The following is a 22,465-nucleotide window of genomic DNA, read 5'->3' as shown; positions in this document are numbered from 1 at the left end:
CATCTAGAGATTCAGTGATTGATTGAGAGCAACTCCTTTCTTTTTTGTATCTCTCTTTAAATAAGTGTTTTCAAAAGAAAGTAAGTTTCCTCTCAGATTATCATAGGTCATTTCATCAATACCACTACTCTCAGCTATTATTATAGCTTTGGTTTTCCACTCTTTAGTGAGACATCTCAATATTCTCCTCACAAGCACAGATTCTGGATGTCTGATTCCCATAGCATCCAAGCCAGTGATGATAATGTTGAATCTTTCAAACATTTCATCGATTGTTTCTTATTCCTTCATTGAGAACATTTCGTAGTCTCTGTTCAGCATGTCTATTCTGGATCTTTTGACAGCACAGTTGAGTAAGTTGACAGCTTTAGCATTGAGCTCTATTTTCCTTCTATCATCTTCATTCCAATCGGCCTCAGCCTTGCATGTCTATGATCTTTTGACAGCACAGTTGAGTAAGTTGACAGCTTTAGCATTGAGCTCTATTTTCCTTCTATCATCTTCATTCCAATCGGCCTCAGCCTTGGGAACAACCACTCCATCAGCTCCTGTGGTGGTTGGAAATTATGGACCTTCTAGGATTATCTTCCAAAGCATGTAATCCACAGACTGAACAAAAATCTTTATTCTTTCTTTCCAGTAGCTGTAGTTCTTCCCATTGAAGAATGGGGTCTATTGCTTGACGGCCCTTCTGTCAGAGTATAGGCCACCAGATTTGAGTCACTGTTGACTGTCATTAGGATCTTTTCTCCAAGTTACAAAGCTTGATCTCTTTGAGACCAAGCTCTGATACCAATTGACGGTAATCAGTGGCTAAGAGAAGAGGAGGTTGAATCTTAGCCTCCCTTTTTACTGAATATTACTTTTTGACTTTTAAAGGAACTTCAGGAGATATTTTCACTTTTTGTCTCATAACAAGTTAAGAGACATTTTTGTTTTGTCTCGTAACAAGTTGAGAGAAAATTTTCAATTTGTCTTCTGCGAACCAGAAACAGGGAAGAAGCAGAGAAGAGAGAATCACACCAAGAAGTATCCTGGTTCAGCTGCTAAGTGTAATGCAGCCTACATCCAGTCTCCATCACAATAATGATGGAATTTCACCATCTTTTACAAGATTACAAACACTAATTCTTTCCCTAGGATCTACCTAATCCAATCAGGGACAAACCCAAATTCTACACCCAATCTGAATTTGACTAGGACTCAAAACCTAGCTTTCAACCGCAAAGTGCTAACCCAACTTGCAAGGAATCCCAACAAGATCATGAAACACAACATACAGATGTACAAAGAAACTCTGAGACATCTATAACTTTTTCCCTAATATTGATCACTGCCTTTTTCCTCTCATTGTCTTTTTCTTACAAATCTCACCATGTTTGCCTTTTACCATGAGACTCAGACAGACAATACTAAGAAAAAGAAAACAAAATGAATATCTTTGAAGGAGAAGAACTCAGGAAGCTTGGATAGCTATGAGAACTCTGTGCTTTACACTTTCTCTCCTTAATCTCAACCCTTGGCCGTTCACCCTTATTATAGAAGGGGAAGCTTCCAAGGTTGAAACCGGTTCAACCAAGCAACTTCTTCTCCAACTAAAAACAGTTTCGGTTCGGACAAAGAGAAGAGAGATGGAAAACCAAAAACCAACATGCATGTACCTCTCTCAACCCTTTTCATCAAACTCCTTCAATCTGAACACTTGATCTTGTTTTTGGCTCCAAGAAAGGATTTGGACCATTGATGATCTTCTGACCCAGGGCAGCTCCTTGCTTTCCATTTTTGCTTCTTCCTACGTGTAGCTCGGCGGCTAGCTTCTTTCTTTGATTAAAAAAAATAGAAGTGAACTTTTGCAACTGAGATCTTCCTCTCTGACAGAGGCGGATCCTTTCTTTTCTTGATATGGAAAATCTTGAAGCTCTTCTTCAAATCTTGCCTTCAATGGCAAAAATATTGCCATGCCTTACTTCAGATCTTCCTTCCTCATAGCCTTTCTTCCATGGGCTTTTCTTGTAACTTTTTTTTCTTCTGATGACTTTTATCTTCTTCTCTATTTGATTGATATGACCGAAAGACAAGAGAGAGGAGAGAGAAATTTGGGCATGCTTTTCTTTGGTTATTTATGCATGCAATCAATTGAATTGAAATTTGTATTCCATTAACCAATGGAATGGGTAATGGAAGAGTGCATAAAGACTTGGATCACATGCTTCTTTCTTTGATTTATGGTGGGTCTGGATGAATTTGGACTTCTTAGCACTCAGCCACTTAATTTTTGCACAAGACTTATTTTAAATAACAAGTTAGGCTTGTGTTGCTTCTGACCCAATATGAAATCTGCACACTAATAAACACATTAAACAAATAATTGGAGACAAATAATAATTTAATAATTTTTTTAATCAATGTTTAATAATGTTTGATCATTAAATATGATCTAAGTTTTTCAAACTCAACCATATTAATTCAACTAAATAAATGTTTGGGTAAAATAAATATATCCATAAAAGTATAGATGAAAAAAGTGAAATAGTGTACTCAAGATTTAAATAGTTGAGAAACAAATCTAAAATATTTTAGTAATTAGATAAAAATAATAAAAAAAACTAAGATGGATATATTTAGATATCTGCAGGTTCCACTGCTGGTTCTCACTCCCGGAAAGGGCTCGGATTCATGCGCTATGATGACTCAGATGAGGTAGAGTCATCTTATAATTCTTATAGAGTTCAACTTCTATACACTATACACTGTAAAATACTTTTATACTGATTAATATATTTAAGCAAGGGCTGTCATATAAATAAAAAAAATATCATAGATTCTTGGTGTGTATCCGAGAATTTGAATTTAGAGTGAGATTGCATAGAATTTCAACTCTTTGTTATGAAATTATTTTTAAACTTTCGGGACAAATAGTATCATTATATACTATCAGAATTTTTATGACTAAAAAGTGTAAAGTTTGATCGATGTTGATCTGTGTTGATCCGAAAAAAGAAAAAATTCAAACATAAGACAAATAAAAAGAGAAAGAAGGTGTAAAATTCAGACAAACCATTTATGTGCCTACTTCTGTCAGTTTAAATGTTTAAAAAAATGAGTTTTTGGTATGATTTCGTGACGTACTAGTTATCAAATAGAATTAATTTTCAAGATTTTAGTCTAATATTGAATGAATATGAATGATTTAGAATTCACTATAAGTCTATAACCATGTCTTGAACCAAAGTTTGATTAAAAAAAAAATCAAAAGGTTAAGCAGCTTGATTATGAATAGTATTTATATTTAGCATTCAAAATGAGGCCAAGGCTTTTGTGTCTTTGTAGGAAAATACAGACTACAATCAGCAACAGTGGCAGCACAATGTTGAAGCTTTCTCTTTAGCTGGAAGTGGTAAGCAATAAGCATGTTTTTCTATTGATTTTACTCTTTTCCCTTCTGGGATGCTTTCTGATCTTCAATTTTTTGCAAACTTTTCTGAGTTATTTTATTGTTCTGCAGTTGCTAGTAAGGATTCTGAAGTAGAAATTGGTTTCTTAAGAAATACAGAGAAACACATAGAAAGAAAAGAAAAGAAAGGACTAATAAGCAATGATCAAGAAGATGAAGATTACATGTAAGTATTCTCTCAAATTCTCCATCAATGAATTGAATCACTCATAAACATATATGAGAATGCTTTTTCCTTCTTTAGATTGGTTTTTTGTAAAATTAATTCTACATAGAACTAAACTTTAGAATTGTTTTTGAAGTAAAGTGGTTTGTGTTTGATGATTCCTCTAAAAGTGTTCCTCATAGAAAGTAAAAATGTTTCAATTCTCCTGCAATAAGTAGTCTTAAATTATAAACTTTATTCAAAACTCAATAATTTCAACGAATCAAGAACTAGAAGTTACATGGACTTGCCTTTGCAGGTGTGTTTGGGAAGTGCTGGTACACTGGACATGGATGGCAAACAACTGCCACGGCTTGTGTATGTTTCGAGGGAGAAGCGCCCCGGCTATCGACACCACGAGAAAGCTGGTGCTATGAATGCTTTGGTAATTAAGTAGCTACAACTTTATGAATACAGTGCGAGTAAACCACCAATTTTTGGCTTAATTGGCAGCATTTTAATCTTTTAAGGACTAAATTTATAGTTTACTCTATACTTTGCAATTCAGAGTTCCTGTTTATACTATCATATTGAAACTTGTTTGTAACTCTTGCATTGTTGTGTTTCCTCTAAAGGTTCGAGTTTCTGCTGTTCTTAGCAATGCTCCTTTTGTGTTGAACTTGGATTGTGACCAGTATATCAATAATAGCAAGACTATAAGGGAGGCTATGTGCTTCTTAATGGATCCTCAGCTTGGAAAGAGGATTTGTTTTGTCCAATTTCCAAGAAGGTTCGATGGCATCGATAACAATGATCGATATGCTAATCGCAATACCGTGTTCTATGATGTAAGGAAATTCTTCTAAAGTCCTCCCTCTTTCAGTTTCAAAGTAACAACCAAAAAAGAAAAAGAACACATTAATAATCTTTGCATGGTAAACTAAGGGTGTTATTAGGGGAAAAAAACTAATGGATTTTATCTTGATATTAGAAATAGTTATTAAAAAATTTCACTCTTTTTTATGCTTGACAGATATAATAGAGTACTATAACAGATTATAACAAATTGCAACTACAATAACATTTTTCCTTGAATATTGTATTGATCATAGATCGTGATGAAAGGACTTGATGGGATTCAAGGCCCAGTGTATGTTGGCACTGGTTGTGTTTTCAATAGGCAGGCAATATATGGCAATAAACCGCCATCTGATAAAAAGCCGAAGACAAGCCAGTCTTCATGCTGCTGCTGCTGCTGTTCTGGTGATGATTCTGGGTCCACGTTTGATCTTGAAGAGATTGATGAAGGACTTGAAGGGTTTGAAGAGAAAGAGGAAACATCTTTCATTTCAATGAAAAACTTTGAGAAGCAATATGGAATGTCACCAGTTTTGATTGCTTCTGTTTTGATGGAAGATGGTGGACTTCCAAAAGTGACCAATACACAGTTGCTGATTAAGGAAGCAATTCATGTTATTAGCTGTGGTTATGAAGAGAAAACTGAATGGGGCAAAGAGGTAATAATATAAGTTAATTAGAAAGACTTAGCATTTATTTCTTGCGTTGAGCAGATGAAAATACTTAAAATAGAAATTCTCCCTATGATTGATAAGAAATGAAGTAATCTTTTCACTTTTTCATTTATTGCATTGCAGATTGGGTGGCTTTATGGCTCAGTGACAGAAGATATCTTAACAGGATTTAACATGCATTGTAGAGGGTGGAAATCAGTGTACTGCATGCCAAAGAGAGACGCTTTTAAAGGATCTGCTCCTATAAATCTATCTGATAGATTACACCAAGTTCTGAAATGGGCTCTTGGTTCAACTGAGATTTTCTTTAGTGGCTATTGCCCATTGTGGTATGGTTATACTGGTAAACTAAAATTGCTACAGAGGTTGGCTTACACTAATACTATTGTTTATCCTTTCACTTCCATCCCTCTCTTGGTGTACTGCACGATTCCAGCCGTCTGTCTTCTGACTGGAAAATTCATTGTTCCAGCGGTTAGTTCATTGTTATTAGCTTACTACATTTAAATAACTTGCATAGTGTTCTTTGTTATATATATTAGAATGTGGCAACTCTTTTAGGCTCTAATTCTCTATTACTTTCAAAGGATGTAAAATAGAGAAACCAATGCTAGGTGAATGTTGATAAATGATAACTAATAGTGCAAAAGAGTTTTATTAATTACATACAAACAAATTAAATTCAGCTATATTGCTATAAGAATCCTGTCTTCTAACCTAAGCTTTGTTTAATGCAGTTAACAAATGTTGCTAGCATTTGGCTAATGGCTCTGTTCACCTCCATGATCTTAACGTGCGTGCTAGAGCTCCGGTGGAGTGGGGTAAACATTCAGGACTGGTGGCGCAACGAGCAATTCTGGGTGATCGGCAGCGTCTCCTCGCACCTCTTTGCCGTGTTCCAAGGTCTCCTCAAAGTTGGTGGAGTACACTCTAACTTCACAATCAGAGCAAAATCCACAGATAACAACAGTGTATCCAATCAACTCTATCTCTTCAAATGGACAACTCTTATGATACCACCAAGAAGTCTTGTTATCTTGAACATGGTTGGGATTGTGGCCGGAATATCTGATGCCATTAACAATGGATATAACTCATGGGGACCTTTGTTTGGGAAGCTTTTCTTTTCTTTTTGGGTCATTATTCATCTATATCCTTTCCTTAAAGGTCTAATGGGAAGGCAGAACAGAACACCTACCATTGTTGTCCTCTGGTCAATACTTTTAGCATTGGTTTTCTCAATGATTTGGGTGAGAATTGATGTGTTCTTGCCCAAGAAAACAGGTCCAGTTCTAGTACAATGTGGGTTAGAATGCTAAGGTAATGGTGGAGATAAAATCAGGGCTATGTTCTATTTCTTCCCATTTCCTTGTTCTTTTTTTGCTGGAGAATACTGCTTTCGGGCGTCTTTGTGAGTCTGGTTTTGAAGGAAACGGAAGGGAATGGAAAGGCTTGAGAGTTTCACTTTACTAAACAATTCATTCACTTCCCATCCTTTCTCTTCAAAATCTCAACTCATAAACACACTTACACACCCTTCTTAAGAGAACACCTATAGTTATGTGGTCTCAAAAGATAAAAAGAATATTAGTTCTGTACTTGTGGTATCTGTGCAATATATTTTGCTGTATATGATTATCACTTATCTTCTATTATTATTTTATCTTTTTAATTTTATTTTGTTACCATCTATTTAATTTTACACATTGATTACATACTTGAACCTTAATGATATCTTGAGTTAAAAAACTTCACAATTATTGATAAGATTTCTTGTTATCACTGAAAATAACCACAGAAAATATCTTCAATATGACATCTATTTCAACAATATCAAGCTATCTTTCTATGCAACTTGATCCAATAAGCAAGATCATGCTGACGAGAAGATATCATCGATTGAAAATAGAAAGAAGATTTGCTATCACTTATCAGCTACACTTGTATTAATGGATGCATAATAGTTCTAAGGAACCATTGGCTCAAGAAATGTTGTGCCCCATGAGTCAATTATAAGTTTGTAATTAATTAAAATGTGTCATTTCCACGTAAATTTTTTTCTCTCATCTGGTTTTCTACACCACCTCTTTGTCTTGAATAATGTTAGGATATGTGAGGTGTAATGACAAAATAACTAAGTGTTACCATGGAGATTGGAGGAGAGAGAAACTTATATCTGATTTCTAATTCAGTAATAATTAGATTCTTTTTATAATAAAGTATTTAGCATTAAATAATTCCCATGAAAGGATGAAAAATAACTGAAGACACAATGTAGATATAAGATATATGATTGTATTAATTATTTACCCAAACTGCAAATTGAAGAAGTAAACATCACACACTGAATCATTTCATAAGAATAAAAAAATTGAATTCCTAGACAATTCACACCCTGTAACACCCTAACTTTTACCACCTCATGATCGTACTAAAAGTCTGAGTGCTACTTACCTCTAAACCTCTAAGTAGCACTCAGACTTTTAGTACGATCATGAGGTGCTAAAAGTTAGGGTGTTACACACCCCAAAAACCACACAAACCAGTGCATGCATTTCTCTTAGAACACCCTACGCTTCACCAGCAGCAGCACCTCTGTTCAAAGCTTTCTCTAACCTTGTCTCAAATGGAGTTGAGTGCCAATTCACTTTCTTATCCTGCACACCCAGCCAGTGAAATCCAACATCAGAATTCAAGCTCACAAAGTTCCTACTTTGTTGCGAAAAATTCACATTTCAATTCATCGTTACCTCTCTATACTTGCTTGTTGTGTTGGGAATCCCTTTGAAGGATGATGCTGTGCTGGCTTCTTCGGCAAAATTCAAAGTCACACAAAGAAAAGAAAAGAAAATTACTTAACAATGTTTCTGCCAGGAAAAAATAAAGATAAAGTTTTTATCAGAGAAAGAAAATTTAGAAAAGGGAAAGAAAAGAAGAAACACTGTTGCCGATTTTGGGGGTTTTTTTTCCGGATCCAATTTTGAATTTATGAACCAAATGGGTATAATCAATTATGGGGAAGAAGGATGCAGGGCTTAAGCTCTGTTTTGCTGAAAAATCAAACTTTCTATCTGAAAATAGAAAGAAAAGGAAACAAAAGAAACTGCGTTGTTTTTTGTAACGTGATTCAATTGTTCAAAAGGGTATCCTCAACAATGGAGAACAAAATATGATTACACTTTAGCTATTTTCGGCTGCTATATTAAAATAAAATATTTTACATTCAAAAAAGAAAGAAAAGAAACTGTCTTAGCAAGCAAAACAATAATGGAATTCAAAGTGTCATTTCGTCAAACACGTAGAAAACGAAAAGCTGAATGAGTTTAGGGCTAGGCTTACTTGAACACTGTGCGTGTGTTTTCTGCGTTTGGATTTGGAGGAACCAAAACAAGCAAGGAAGCAACCCATTAATTAATTAAGGGCGTGTTTGGCAGCACCAAGAATGGCTTAACTTGAGAGGAATAAGAAGGTTGTTTTGAAAAAGGGGTTCTTCATGGTGAAATATACGAAGCCAGAGAGAAAGAGAACGAAGAAGAAGAAGAAGAAGAAGAGCGTTTAAGGTTTGGTGTGTAGGGACAAAAACGGTCAACAAGCATCAAAGTTTCTTTTTTTCTTTTTTATTGTTTGTTTCTTTGAAATTGTTTATAGTAGTTTATTGATTATTGATAATTAATGGATTATTTTAATTGAGAAAGGAGGACAAGTGACCGTTATCTGAGCATGATTGTTGAGGATTATTTTACTTCTCCCGCTTCGAGAGAGGAACAAACGAAATAATGAATAAACACAATAAAATTAAAACAATGGGGTGAGAGAGGCTTGAACTCTCGACCTCAGGATAACTCAGGAGCTATGAGACCTACGCGCTAGCCAACTGCGCCACCACCCCATTTTGTGATACAATTTTCACCATTTTTTACTTACCTTTTACTCAAAGAAAACTATTACGCGCCCGTTTGAGTAGTCTTGTCCGGGACCTCATCTTCAATTATACTTGTATAAGTTATAAAAGAGAGCATGCTCAAGGGACCTGATGATATAAGTGCGCTTTTTAGCAATTCATATATGAAAGTTATGGTGGCAATATTATGTATTTTCACACCCTCATTATGGCCACTTTACATTCTATCTTTTTTTATAAATTGGTTTAGATGGCTTTACACTTCACTCAAATAATTTAACTACTCTTAATACTATTTACACTGTTCAAAATCTTTCTTATAACTGAACATCCATTTTCTATCGGTTATTCAATGGCTTCTTCTTATCGTTTGCTCAAAGATTTTGATATTGGAGTAGAACACCAATCATAGCACATCAAGCTCAGGATCATTAAATCTTGATCCATTCTCATTACTAAAGATAGATATAAAAAGTCAATGTTTGAGATGATTGTCATGGATCAACAGGTAACAACCAATAGTTTACATTTATATTTTAGATTTCTAATTTTTATTTTATTTTGAATCCAATGCTCTATTAAGAATCCTTATAGGAGAATTTTTGAACATGAAATCATTGACGGAAAGTTATACAGCATTTTGAACTTTTTCTAGCTAAAAATGTAAAAAAAAAAAAAAAAAAAAATTATAAGCCTATTATACATGAACTTCGCATTTATTTTAAGCACTCAACTAAGATTAATCGATGATATTAATTTTTCTTCAAATGTTTTTCATTTTGTTTCGATCGAGTTGATTCTCACTCATGTCAATTCTCAGTCTCATTGATATTTTTTGAAATTTATTTGTTTCTTTATCTTAAAATATAATTTCTTGACAGTTTACTAACAACTTTTTACTAATTAGAGTAGATTTAATATGTTTTGATTTTGTATTTTTAAATTATAATTATTTGACATTATTGATATTAATTATTTAATTATTTGGAGTAAATTTTTGTCATTTACTAATTGGAGATAAAGAACAAGTTATTAGACCAGCAATTAAGTGGTGATTATTATGCAATATAAAATTTACCAAATACATGGAGCAGCTGAACTTATTGCATGTTGTATGATTGTCCTTATGTCATAATAGCACCGTATGACTTCTCTTTGGATCTTTTAAATAAATATTTTAAATATTTTATTTATTGGTATAGATAATATGGACACAATTTATATTTTTATATTTTATTATTTATTTTTCAAGCTCTGAAATCGTTTTTGAAGAAGAAGAAACAGCAGTAGAAGATGAGGAGGAAAAAGAGAAAGAGTTCTAAATTATGCATAAGGTGTACTTCAACGAATTTTGGGTGTATTTTTGTAATCCTTTGAGTGTATTTCTATAATTCGTTGGGTGTATTGATTTCAAGAAGAAATATAATGTCTCTCCCTATATTGGGTGTATTTCTTAAATCCTTTAGGTGTATTTCTTAAATCCTTTGAGTGTATTTCTGTAATCCTTTGGGTGTATTTCTATAATCGTTTGGTTTATTTCTGTAACTGTTTGGGTGTATTTCTGTAATCCTTTGGATGTATTTCTATAATCGTTTGGGTGTATTTTTGTAATCGTTCGGGTGTATTTTTGAAGTTTCATCATCTTCAAAACAATTTCAAAGCTTGATTTCAGAAACCATGAAAATCGAAAAAAACAGAAGGAGATCGAAGGCAAAGAGAGAACGCTTTTCCATACAAATCATACAAGTCATTTATCTTCTTCTGCTTCTTCTTCTGTAACGCGCGTGTTAGGCCCAACTTCTGTAACGCGCGTGTTAGGCCCAACTTGTAAGACTTGTAAACAAAAATGACTTGTATGTGTAGCACTCCTCAATTAATAAATAATTAACTAATAAATTAATTATTATTTAAAAAAATAAAAAAATTAAATTTTATAGTTTCATGAAGTAGAAATAATTAAAATATAAATTTTGACACTAATTTTAAATATTTTGGCCCAAAAGTGAATAAATGGGCCGAACCAATTAAATTGGACCCAAACCGAACCCAAAGCCCAACCAATATAATGCCCATTAGCCACTCTTCTTCCCCATTCTTCATGAAACCCGTTGAGAAGAGAGATTGATGCCAAAAACCCTACACCCCCCCCTTCCAATTTCAAATCCTTGTATCTTTCAATCCAGAACTCTGGTTGACGAGTCGTCAGCAGCCACACGTTCGTCTTAGAATTCTCTACAAAATCCACTGAACAATTTGGTAAGAATCTAGAAATATTAATTTCAACACAAATTTTAAAGATTTTAGTTCAAAATTGGATCAACGGATTGAACCGGTTGAATCAAACCCAATTATATAAAACCCTTCCCTATTGTTTACAATTCAGAATTTCATAGAGAGGAAGAGGGAGAACGTTGATTTGGGAAACGGAAATGCCATTTCTCGTTAAACTTCTGTCATCCATAGCTTTCAATTTGGAGCTCTGATTGACGAGCCATCAGCGACCACGCGTTCGTCTCAAAATTTTCTACAAAATTCACTAAACATTGTGGTAAGAAAAATCTCTGTACACACTCGGTATCTCCCCTCTTCAGTTTTGAATGTATATAGGGTTTGGAATTAAGGATTTTGTGATTTTGATGTTTTAGAATTAAATTAGCTAGCAGAAATTATTGGGTCTTGTTCATTTGAGCCGTGGGTAAGGTAAGAAACTCATAGTTTTTGGTGAATTTCTAATTTAGTGAACTCTATGTTGATTATAGTGATATTGTATGAATTCGATTGTGTTCTTGTTGATTTGGAGTTCAATTGGGCGGTTTAGAACGAAATTTGGGTGATTAAGCTTGAGAAATTGACGTTTGGAAGCTTGGAGCTTGTGAAAGGAGAGGTTTTTAAGGAGTTTCGAGCTTAGGGAGGAATTGACCACGATATAGTTTTGGTTTCTCGTAGATAAAATATAATGTAACGTGAAAACTTAGGCTAGAAAACCATAAGATAAGAATGAACTGAATGAATTATTGATAGATTAAGTATATGGTATACGATGTGTGTATAAAGGATAAATGAATTTGTATGTGTTGGATTGTGATTCTGATGAGTATAAAATAAACATGATTGTTGATGTGTTGAGAATTGATGATGAGTTTGTGAAATTGAATTGAATGGATTGATTGAGAGATGTATGATTCGATCTTATAAACGGTTTGCTATTGGAGTTGGTTGGTTTTTGGAAAAAGATTTAATATTAGAATTGGTTTGATTTTGAAATAATTTGATACTGATACTAGAAATGATTTGAATGATCGAGATGTATTTGATTTCGTGGTTAGGACCCTTGAAGGGTGGCAAAAGTCTGAGTTTTAGAGGAGATGCTGTCGAAATATTTATGAAAATTGAAATTTTAGTTTGAAGTGGTTATTTAGAAAGATTTGCATTTTTAAAGGTTTTATAATTTGATTTTGAGTTATTAAGAAAAGGATTACGTTTTGAGTTTGCTTTATTTGGAAAAGAATGAGTTGTGTTTTGAGTTTGAATTATTGATGAATCGAATGGGAGGAATAATGATGATTGAATGAGAATGAAGAATGATGAGATTATGATTTTAAAGTATGATTTTTGAATGAAATTGAATGATATTTAGAAATGAACTTGAAAATGAAATTGAATTTGATTAAGAGTTGAGACTCCGAGTAAGGGGCAGTGGCATTGTCCACTTGCTCCGGGAAAGAGATGAGGAAGAAGAATGATGAAAACGGATTTTGATTATGAAATTGAATGATTATGATAAATGAGACATGATTGAGGATGATTGATAACAAGTATGTCTGTGTTTTCTCTCTGGTTGTAAGGGTGACAGGGCTCTTATTCTCTCTAATGGTGATAGGGCACATATTCCTTCTAATGGTAACAGGGCACATAATCCCTCTAATGGTGACATAGCATGTATTCCCTCTAATGGTATTATTGCGCAACAGAGAGACAGTGTCCGGATTAACTACCGGACATGTCAGGTTTGGCTATATAACCGACAAATGAGCTCATTAGCCATAGGACAGACATGCATCATATGCATTTGTATGACTTGTTTATGTATGTATTTGTTTTGGATTGCCTAAGTGCTTGCCGTGACTAACCGCTATTACTTGCTGTAACTGCATTCCATCTGTGTTTTCCTTGTCTGTATTGTATATTTATGCAACTGAGAGATCCCTCATGCTGGCTGAGGTGACGCTGAGGGTTGTTCTACTGGTAATTCGGAGAACTGGAGGAGAGTGAGATTGAAGTGTTAAGTTATATTTGGATTAGAAACTGAGTACCTTAGATAGTTTACCTAATTTCTTATTTAAAGTATAACTCTAAGTTTTGAATATGGGCATCGAAGTTTTAGGATTGCCTTTAGCTCTCCCGAGACCTTATATATTATCTATGTGGGCACCTTTACCATATTGAGAACCTTCGGTTCTATTCCATACATATGTTGTTGTTTTCAGAGGCAGGACGCGAGGCACTGCACTGAGCATTCTGGTAACTCTTGGAAGCGAAGAACTATCTTGGAACTTGGTGTTTGTATTTGGTTTATGTTTATATATGTGTATAGATTCTACATCTTGTATATATTATTTTTTGTCCCTCTTAGAGGTTGACTTAGAGAAACAGGATTTATATTTATCTGTTGGTTTATTTCTGGGGTTGTATATATATATATTCTAGCCAACCTTTGCTTCGCAGGTCGAGTCTAGATCTTGATTATATAACTATCATTTGGAACTCTACTTTTATATATATGTCTTTTGATTTTCTGTATAAGCTTTTTATCTTTCCGTTTCTCGTGAGCGTTGTACCTTCGATTTTGTTTTTGTCGTACCTCTTTTCTTTCAAGGCTCCTAGGTACAACTTTCTTCAATTATATTACATTAGTATTTTTATTTTAAAAGTCGTAGCACCTCACCACCTTTGATTTACGTTCTAGGTGTAAAGCTCTGTGTAGTAGGGTGTTATAGTTTGTACTAAATTTATTATATTAGACTAATAACTTCTTCACTACTATTAATTTTCTCGTTAGTAGTGAATAGTTCTAAATCACTAGTTTCAAATGAGTGGGGGCGAGACAATTTACGTAAAAAAATAACTAATTTCCAGAAAAATGGTAGCAATTAAATTTTATTTGCCATAGGTATCAAATACATGATGACAAAGACATATATCTAATCAGGAGTTGGCACAATCATTTTTCAAATGTTCATCTGTTGGAGTTATTTGTATTTTTGGTTAATTTATATAGGGAGATTGTTTCAGAAGTTGGTGAAGAAACCTCCTCAATTGGCAGTTAGAACAAATATCAGATTGATTTGAACATGCCACATAAAGGGATTTAAGCAGGGTCAAATCCTCAGGATAATAATGATGGGATGTTGGAAGCGGATTTTGAAAGCCATAATAGTTCTACGATCAGAGACTCAATGATGGATCCTTACAAACTAAAATTATAATATCTTATAATTTAATTTAGACAAGTAATAAAAAAATTATAAATTTTTAAAAGATGTTAAAAAGATAAAAATTTCTTTCTCTTTGGAAATGTGCATATCAAAGATTACGCCACAGTCGACAAGACTGTCACCAAAGTTTCATTTCTTTATTTAATTTAGAGAAAGACATTTTTTTGTACTAATATTTATATTTCACTTTCATTAATCTTTAGATAAGCTTTTTATTTATATGAAATATATTTTTCTAGACTTTTATTTTATAACTTATTTGTTTATATGGATATAAGTAAAATTTAAAAGTTATCTATTTTTATTTTTGCCATTTACATATTATATTACCTGTGTTAGATAAAATATTGACGTAACAAAAGTAAATACTAACATGGCAAAACAAATTACATCAACAATTAACTTATTACTTTAATTTAGATGAGTAATAAAAAAATTATAAAATTTTTAAGGATGTTGTTCGAAAGGACACGAATCTCTTTCTCTATGGGAATGTGCACATCAAAGATTACACCACAGTTGGCAAGGTTATCACTAAAGCTTTATTTTTTTTCATTTTTTATTTAATTTACGGCTATGACCCTATCAACCGCAAAGACAGCATATTCGAGAACAACGCATTTTCAGCGAGTCCATTTCATTCAGGTAGCGGGTTGATTTGGGACGAACTTTTGACATTTGCCTCCGGGTAGGATTAGCGACCATCATCGGACCCGGGTAAGCATGCCATGCTGCTGGATTGCCTAATGTGAATCTCTAACATTTTATGCACGTCATTGATATACACCTGCTAATCGAGGCACGGGTTAGTGTAGCATAGCAAGATCAACTGCTAACACTTTTTCGCTAGGCATTTCGCGCACCTCAAATACTGTATTTCTTCTATCAAATCGATGCACAACTATAATTCCTACATGTTGCATATTTGCTTCTATCCGCTGAGTGGCAAATTCAGAGTAAGTAAATTCAACATGCTTGTGCTAGTCAGGCTCAACACTCCTTCGCGTAAAAAGGCTCGTTCAACCGAAAATTTTGGGCACCCTTCAACACTTAATTTATGCTGCACTCGAGTAGGTTCGTCGTCATGTGATCCATCGATGTCCCTCATCAAATGCCAATACCCACTGGGGACGTTTGATGTTGTCACACTACCGACCATATGTCTCACCTCACTCTTGCAACCTCTTGTAATTGATGATGTACTCATCCATTGTCCTTGAATAACCTATGTTGACAACAGGCTTATGCAAGTACGGGACCTTGAATGCCCTTAAAAAAGTGCTACCGATGTGCCTAATGCAGTACATCCACCATGCTCTTGGAGGGTACCAATCACTGTTGTACAATTTACTACTGCCCGGATTAACTCATGTCGATCAGAGATTATCCCCACACTGTCTCATCTAACAATTGCCTTCATAAATTACTGAGAAAAAAGTACCACGCATTAGCAGTCTCTCTCTCTACGATGGCAAAAGCAATCGGCATAATGTTTTAGTTCCTATCTTGTGCAACTGCAACCAAAAGACAACCTTTGTATTTTTTTATAAACGTGTGTACTATCAACCTGAACCAGTGGCTTGAAATGCTAGAAAGCTCTAATGCATGAATTGAAACTCCAGAATATCCGGTGAAGTATTTTGACACCGTCCACCTCTTCACTCCCGTTATACAAGGATTTATTTCTATTTGTATCATTGAACCAGGCATCTTCTGAACCATTACCGAGAACCACAATGGCAAAGCTTGGTAAGATTCTTCTCAACCACCAAAAATTTTGGCTATCGATTTCTGCTTTGCCAACTAACCTTTCAGTAACTAATAGTGTAGTTGAACTTTGACTGTACTTCCGCAATTATAGATTTCACTTTTATGGATGTGTCAAATTCAACTAATGGCCTCATAGCCTTAGCAACCGAGTCCGAGTCCAACTTGGAGTGATTCTGTGAAATCATTCCCATGGAGCACGTGTGCCTCCCATTGTATCTCTTTATCTCCCAACAACCTTTCTTCCGTATCAAGTTGGCTCGGATAAGCCAATCGCACCTATGGCCATACTTCTTGCATTTTGCATATAACGCCTGTGGCTCGGATTGATAAACAACACAATCGACTCCTTTTGAGATAGTATAACTTCAAATTGCTGCAACGATCGACTTTCTAGAACTGTATTCCAATTCGAACCTGAACTTCCTGTCCTCAAGATCAACATCCCCTATAGAAAAAACAAATTGTCACTCATCGATCCATCTAAAATATAATATTAAGGAAATTATATTACTCACTTCTCACGTACCTATGTTCGCATATTCGAATAATTTCGGTGCATTCATGGTGTCAAGATCCAAGCTACACATAAAATGTAGAACGTCCATAGGTTGACTGATTGCAAGTGAAACCACTACGTTTTTTATGACTGCCTCACCTCCTCCATCACCGTCGTTGTCCTCATCATCGGCATTGTAGGTAGCTTCAAAGTCCTCTTCGATATCATAGTTCATTCCTTCGTACACTTCAACTCTATCATCTTCCACATGTGGGTCATGTTGAATCCCATCCGTAGCTATATGTTCAAATTCAACATACAACTCAATCTTTAAGTGTTGCACCAGAGTTTGCTGGTGAATATAAAACATACGCTAAATACTTGTTTAGGCAAAAATAGACATAATATCTAACTATATAAGCTGCCAAATACGATAACCGAATTCCTATAGAGAATATTGTCAACTCTCTTTAAAACATCACTATGCTTTGATAGAGATTGTACTATAGTTTAGTGAACATCACAGTGCATAGAACCACAAACAAAAACATATTCCTACATGCGAAGCTTTCTTTCTCATGTGTATTTCGTATAATCTCACCATTGTGGTACACCAATATATTTGCAGTACCCTCCATCACACCAACAATACACTAAAACACTTCTCTCGTAATAAAGTAAAATAGTAACAAGTTTCGATTTTTATAGGCAGAGCACCCACTATGCATGTCACATGTTAGAATCACATCGAATCAATAGCTGACACGTGTCCAGCATGTGCTTTGCGTGCTAACTCAGCACATGCCCTGCGTGTTGGGTCTGCTCTACCTACAGCGTGCATCGACATGCAATTATACCAAAAAGGCCAATTTCCAACCAAAACACCCAAATTATCTCCATATAGAAAAAATAGCCGTTTTCTACACTAATATTTATGTTCACTTCCATTAATTTTTAAATAAGCTTTTTATTTTAATTTTATAATTTATTTCTTTATATTGGTCTAAGTAAAATTTAAAAATTGTCTATTTTTATTTTTATCATTTATATATTATATTACCTAACATTGTGTTAAATTAAATATTGGCGTAACAAATGTAAATACTAGCAACGGAAACGACTTACATCAACATTTAACATATTACTTTAATTTAGATGACTAATCAATAATTATAGAATTCAAGAATGTTGTTAGAGAGGATAAGAATCTCTTTCTCTGTAGAAATGTGTCCATAAAAGATTACGCCACAGTCGGCAAGAGTGTCACCAAAACTTCATGTTTTCATTTAATTTAGAGAAATGCGCTTTTCTATACTAATGTTTATATTCACTTCCATCAATCTTTAAATAAGTTTTTTATTTATATGAAATATTTTTTTAGATTTTTATTTTTGTAATTTATTTCTTTATATTGGTCTAAGTAAAATTTAAAAATTATCTATTTTTATATTTGTCATTTATATATTATATTACCTAACGTTGTGTTAGATTAAATATTAACGTAACAAAAATAAATACTAACATGGCAAAACAAACTACGTCAACATTAATCTATTACTTTTATTTAGACAAGTAATAAACAAATTTTAGAATTTTCAAGGATGTTGCTAAAAAGGATACAAATTTCTTTCTCTATGAGAATGTGTACGAAAGATTATGCCAAAATCGACAAAGCCGTAAAAATCTTCATTTCTTCATTTAATTTATAGAAAATTGCTTTTTTATGCTAACATTTATATTCATTTCCGTCAATCTTTGAAGAAGTTTATTATTTATATGAAATATGTTCTTTTAAATTTTTATTTTATAATTTAATTTTTTATATTATTCTAGGTAAAATTTAAAAATGATCTATTTTTGTTTTTATCGTTTATATATTATCACTACTACATTTTACACATTTAGTAACATTTATCTTGTAACATTTATTAAAATGTTAGTAATTATAATAAAATTAAATATTAAGTAACATTTTTAATAAAATGTTAGTAAATGGGTTTAATTTTTATAAAAAGTTTACAAAAACTGTTACCTATTCCTAATTTCATAAATAAAAAAATTCTTACTGCTCTGAAATCGAATCCACCATCATTCTCAGTCTCACTTTCAGTGCTCTGAATTTTTCAATCTAGCTCTGCCTCCTCAATCTCTCAGTTCTCTGAATTTCTCGATCTTGTTCTGCCTCCTCAATTTTTGGTTTTGCCTCTTCTCGATCTCTCGCTCTGCCTCGTCGATCTCATGTATGATTCAATCGCAGACTCAATCTCATTCCAGTAAGGTAAGATTTGAAATCATAGGTGATTCTCTTCAAATTCCTAGGGTTTGATTTTCATAGTTGTTGCTGATTCTTCAAATCTTTTCAAATTGGAAGAGTCTGAGTTTAGTAAAAATGAACTAATTCTCTCTTTAAATCTATAGAAGTTTTAATCCAATTAGCTCCGTGAGAATTGAATAGCTAATTGATCTTAATGAATTTGTTGACTCGTGATCTAGCAGGTCAAATCAAAGGAGATGTTTAATTTGAGGAGGTAGGAACCCTAAAATTGATTGCGATGGGGCAAGGAAAGATTGCGATTCGAAGGATCGACAATTCAACGAGCCGGCAAGTAACAATTTCGAAGAGAAGGAATGGATTGCTGAAGAAAGCTAAAGAATTATCCGGCAAGGAAAGAAGCTCTCTCTTGTTGCCTCCGCCGCTGCCGGTGGCACTGTGGCAGCGTTCATTGCCACCTTTGACAACCCCGCAATAGCTCTCAGGCTCTGCGCCACCGTTCCCCACCGCCTCCTCCACGACGCCGTCACTGCGGCCAACATTGCGTTCGGTAAATAAACTGTAGATCTAACAGAAACTTCGTGGTTCCCGAAGTTTCTACAAATTCAAAAATTCTTATCAGTTTATCGATTATTTATTTATTTGTTCTTGGCTTCAAAGCTCAATCCTACTTCTTTTACCTTATTGAATTCTGTAAATTTGGATGCTAGTTTTGAGTTTGGGTTTCTATTACTAAAAGTTTGTTTGGGGTTAAAGTGATTGACAATGTTGCACATCAATTTGTATTGTCTTTACCTTATTTGAATTAATAGTTCAAATTTGAATTAAGGTTTTGAGTTGTGAATTATGAATTTATGATGTTTCTACGCGTGTTTTCACATTGGTTTATTCATAGACATTATTTTTTGAGTGAGAATGAAGCTTGGAATAATGAAATGTGGTTTGCTGTGTCGTTGTTTTGTTAGATTATGAATATTCACTGCGTGGATTGCGGGAGGGAAGCATTGAGAGGGAGATGGTCAAGCATGAAGTTCACCTCCGGTCAACAGAGAAACTTCGAGACTTGTGTTTTAAGAAATGTGGGGTTTATATAAAGCTTGGGCAGCATCTTGGGTAGTTGGTATACTTCCTTTGCCTCTCCTTTTTGTTTGAATAGAAAAAAATATATGGTGATAACTGACTTTACCAATTACAATCGTCCTCAGTGATGCAAAGGGAATACTTTGTTTGTTCTTTTATATGTTTATTTATGAACAGGAGTACTTGGTTCCTCAAGAGTATGTTATAACATTGAGGGAATCTATGCTAAATAGATGTCCAGTTTCTTCATATGAGCAAATATGTGAAGTATTCAAGAGGGATCTTGGAGACACACCGAAAAATGTATAAATATTTTTGTTTGATTCATTTGTCCTTTATGTGTGTTATTTTTCTCCAGTCATGGTTGCGACTTTTCTCTTGAAATATTACTATTGTGGTGGATGAGTTTTGCTTTTTTAATTGTGTAGATATTTGCTGAGTTTGACCCAATTCTAATAGCAAGTGCTTCCCTTGCACAAGTCCATGTAGCCCGCACACATGATGGCCAAAAAGTTGCTGTGAAGGTTAAAAATAATGCTAATATTTCTTGATCATCTATTATTGAATATTTTGAATCATCTTTCTTCTGCATGAACATGTGTGTTAGTGTTTTTGCTGGGAATATTTCTTCATTTAAAATTTATCTGTTGTTGTTCAGGTTCAGCATGCTCACATGCTAAATTTACTTTAAGATGATCAAGACAAAAACTGTTGATGGAGTTCATAAAATAGAGTATTAACTTTCTGTGCTTTTTTATTTGTCTATTGCTGGTTCAGTGATTGTAACTAATTGTAATTAATTGTTTCAGGAGAGGTTCTTTACAGAGAATGACAATCAATTAGGATGATTTCAGATGGCATTGACAATCAATTAGGGTGATTCCTTACAGAGAAGGACAATCATTGTAATTAATTCTTGCAACATTGAGGAATGTTTATAAAGTTTAAGTGCTATAAGTATTTTTTCTTTTTCCATTTTATTTGCATCACGAAGCAAATTTGTACAATGATTATTGATTAATGAAAGTGGCTATAAAAATTTCATTTTGTGAATTTGTGAATTTAATGAAATATTTCATGTTGTAGTAATTAATTTTAGTATATTTATATTATGTATAATATAAAATAAAAAATAAAAAAGAATAATATAACTAAAAAAATGTTACTAAAGATCTTTTGTAACATTTTTTAAGTGTTACAAAAAATATCTATGGTAATATTTTTTGAAGTGTTACAAAAAATATCTATTGTAACATTTTTTAAGTGTTACAAAAAATATCTATGGTAACATTTTTCTAAGTGTTACAAAATATATCTATTGTAACATTTCTCATGATATTACTATAGAAGATCTATTGTAACATTTTTATTAAATGTTATTAAATCTTTAGAAAAATGTTAGTAAAACTCTTTAGTAACATAGGGTATATTTAACATTTGTTAAAATGTTACTAATATATATAGCTAACATTTTAATATGATTTGGTAACATTTTTTAAATATTAGTAAAAGTCAATTATGTAGTAGTGTATATTACCTAAAGTTGTGTTAGATTAAATATTGACATAAAAAAAGTAAATACTTACTTGGCAAAACAAATTACATCAATATTTAACCTACTACTTTAGTTGCTGATAGAGTAAGATAGGCAAGTTTAAAAATTTATATAACCAAATTATTTTTTTAGAAATTATTAAAAAAGTATTTTATAATAAATTAAATTTTATTTAAACTTACTTTTGGTTATTAACTTAGACATTTTTATTTGTTTAGACTGTGATTAAAAGCCCAAAGCGTTCATCTTATTACAGTGCGTAGACCCAAATAGAAAAGTCGTTAAAATGAAAATAAGTCCAATTCGTCTAAAAATACCCCACTATTGCGCAAAAGGCGATCAGCAAACCAGAGAGCTGCCTTAGAACAGCGTCGAGGTTAGTTTCCTACTTTGTTCTGCCATTTTTCATTTACAAAAATAGTTCTTCAATATTTATTAGTGGTATCCATGCCACGTAGATTTACTCAGGTGATTTTAGAATGAACTGATTAGTGTTACACCTATGATTTCATTGTTTTACATGCTTGATGCTGAACCTCTTTGTGTGTAACCTGTGAGAAGGAATTTACACTGTTATGAATCTTTGTATTTTGGTAATTTTATGTTTCTATCACTTTGGAATGAACTTGTTTCAATATTTTCTAATTTGATTATGAATATCACAGTTTTTTTTTTTGTTTTATTTGTTGATTTTGTTTCTTCTTTTGGTTATTTATTTATTTAGAGTTAGTCTCTGAATTACGAAGTACTGTATACTTAAAAAAA

The 22,465-nt window shown here is 33.3% G+C and overlaps 1 protein-coding gene and 2 long non-coding RNA genes across 3 annotated transcripts; 2 read left to right on the top strand and 1 right to left on the bottom strand.

The window, feature by feature from the left end:
* Positions 2,626-3,639, top strand: LOC110267536. Its single transcript, XR_002355269.1, has 3 exons — positions 2,626-2,700; positions 3,331-3,397; positions 3,506-3,639. It is a non-coding gene; the product is annotated as an uncharacterized LOC110267536 (long non-coding RNA).
* On the top strand, positions 3,867-6,783 carry LOC107626923 (cellulose synthase A catalytic subunit 4 [UDP-forming]-like). The gene is made up of 5 exons (XM_021115635.1): positions 3,867-4,044; positions 4,235-4,447; positions 4,712-5,116; positions 5,255-5,605; positions 5,869-6,783. Exons 1-5 carry the CDS (start codon positions 3,901-3,903, stop codon positions 6,448-6,450), a joined length of 1,695 nt encoding a protein of 564 aa, XP_020971294.1. The 5' UTR covers positions 3,867-3,900; the 3' UTR covers positions 6,451-6,783.
* Positions 7,369-7,958, bottom strand: LOC107625000. The gene is made up of 3 exons (XR_001617036.2): positions 7,882-7,958; positions 7,657-7,788; positions 7,369-7,526 (listed from the first exon to the last, which is right to left on the bottom strand). It is a non-coding gene; the product is annotated as an uncharacterized LOC107625000 (long non-coding RNA).

This window comes from Arachis ipaensis, chromosome B02, assembly GCF_000816755.2.
Source record: "Arachis ipaensis cultivar K30076 chromosome B02, Araip1.1, whole genome shotgun sequence".
NCBI lineage: Eukaryota > Viridiplantae > Streptophyta > Magnoliopsida > Fabales > Fabaceae > Arachis > Arachis ipaensis.
This window is presented reverse-complemented; position numbering and strand designations above follow the sequence as displayed.

Bases quoted from the DNA above. Each gene is read 5' to 3' on its own strand.
- LOC107626923 (XM_021115635.1), top strand. From the start codon at position 3,901: ATGGACTTGCCTTTGCAGGTGTGTTTGGGAAGTGCTGGTACACTGGAC. The intron at 4,045-4,234 runs GTAATTAAGTAG...TTTCCTCTAAAG, and splicing joins CTGGTGCTATGAATGCTTTG to GTTCGAGTTTCTGCTGTTCT. The intron at 5,117-5,254 runs GTAATAATATAA...ATTGCATTGCAG, and splicing joins AAACTGAATGGGGCAAAGAG to ATTGGGTGGCTTTATGGCTC.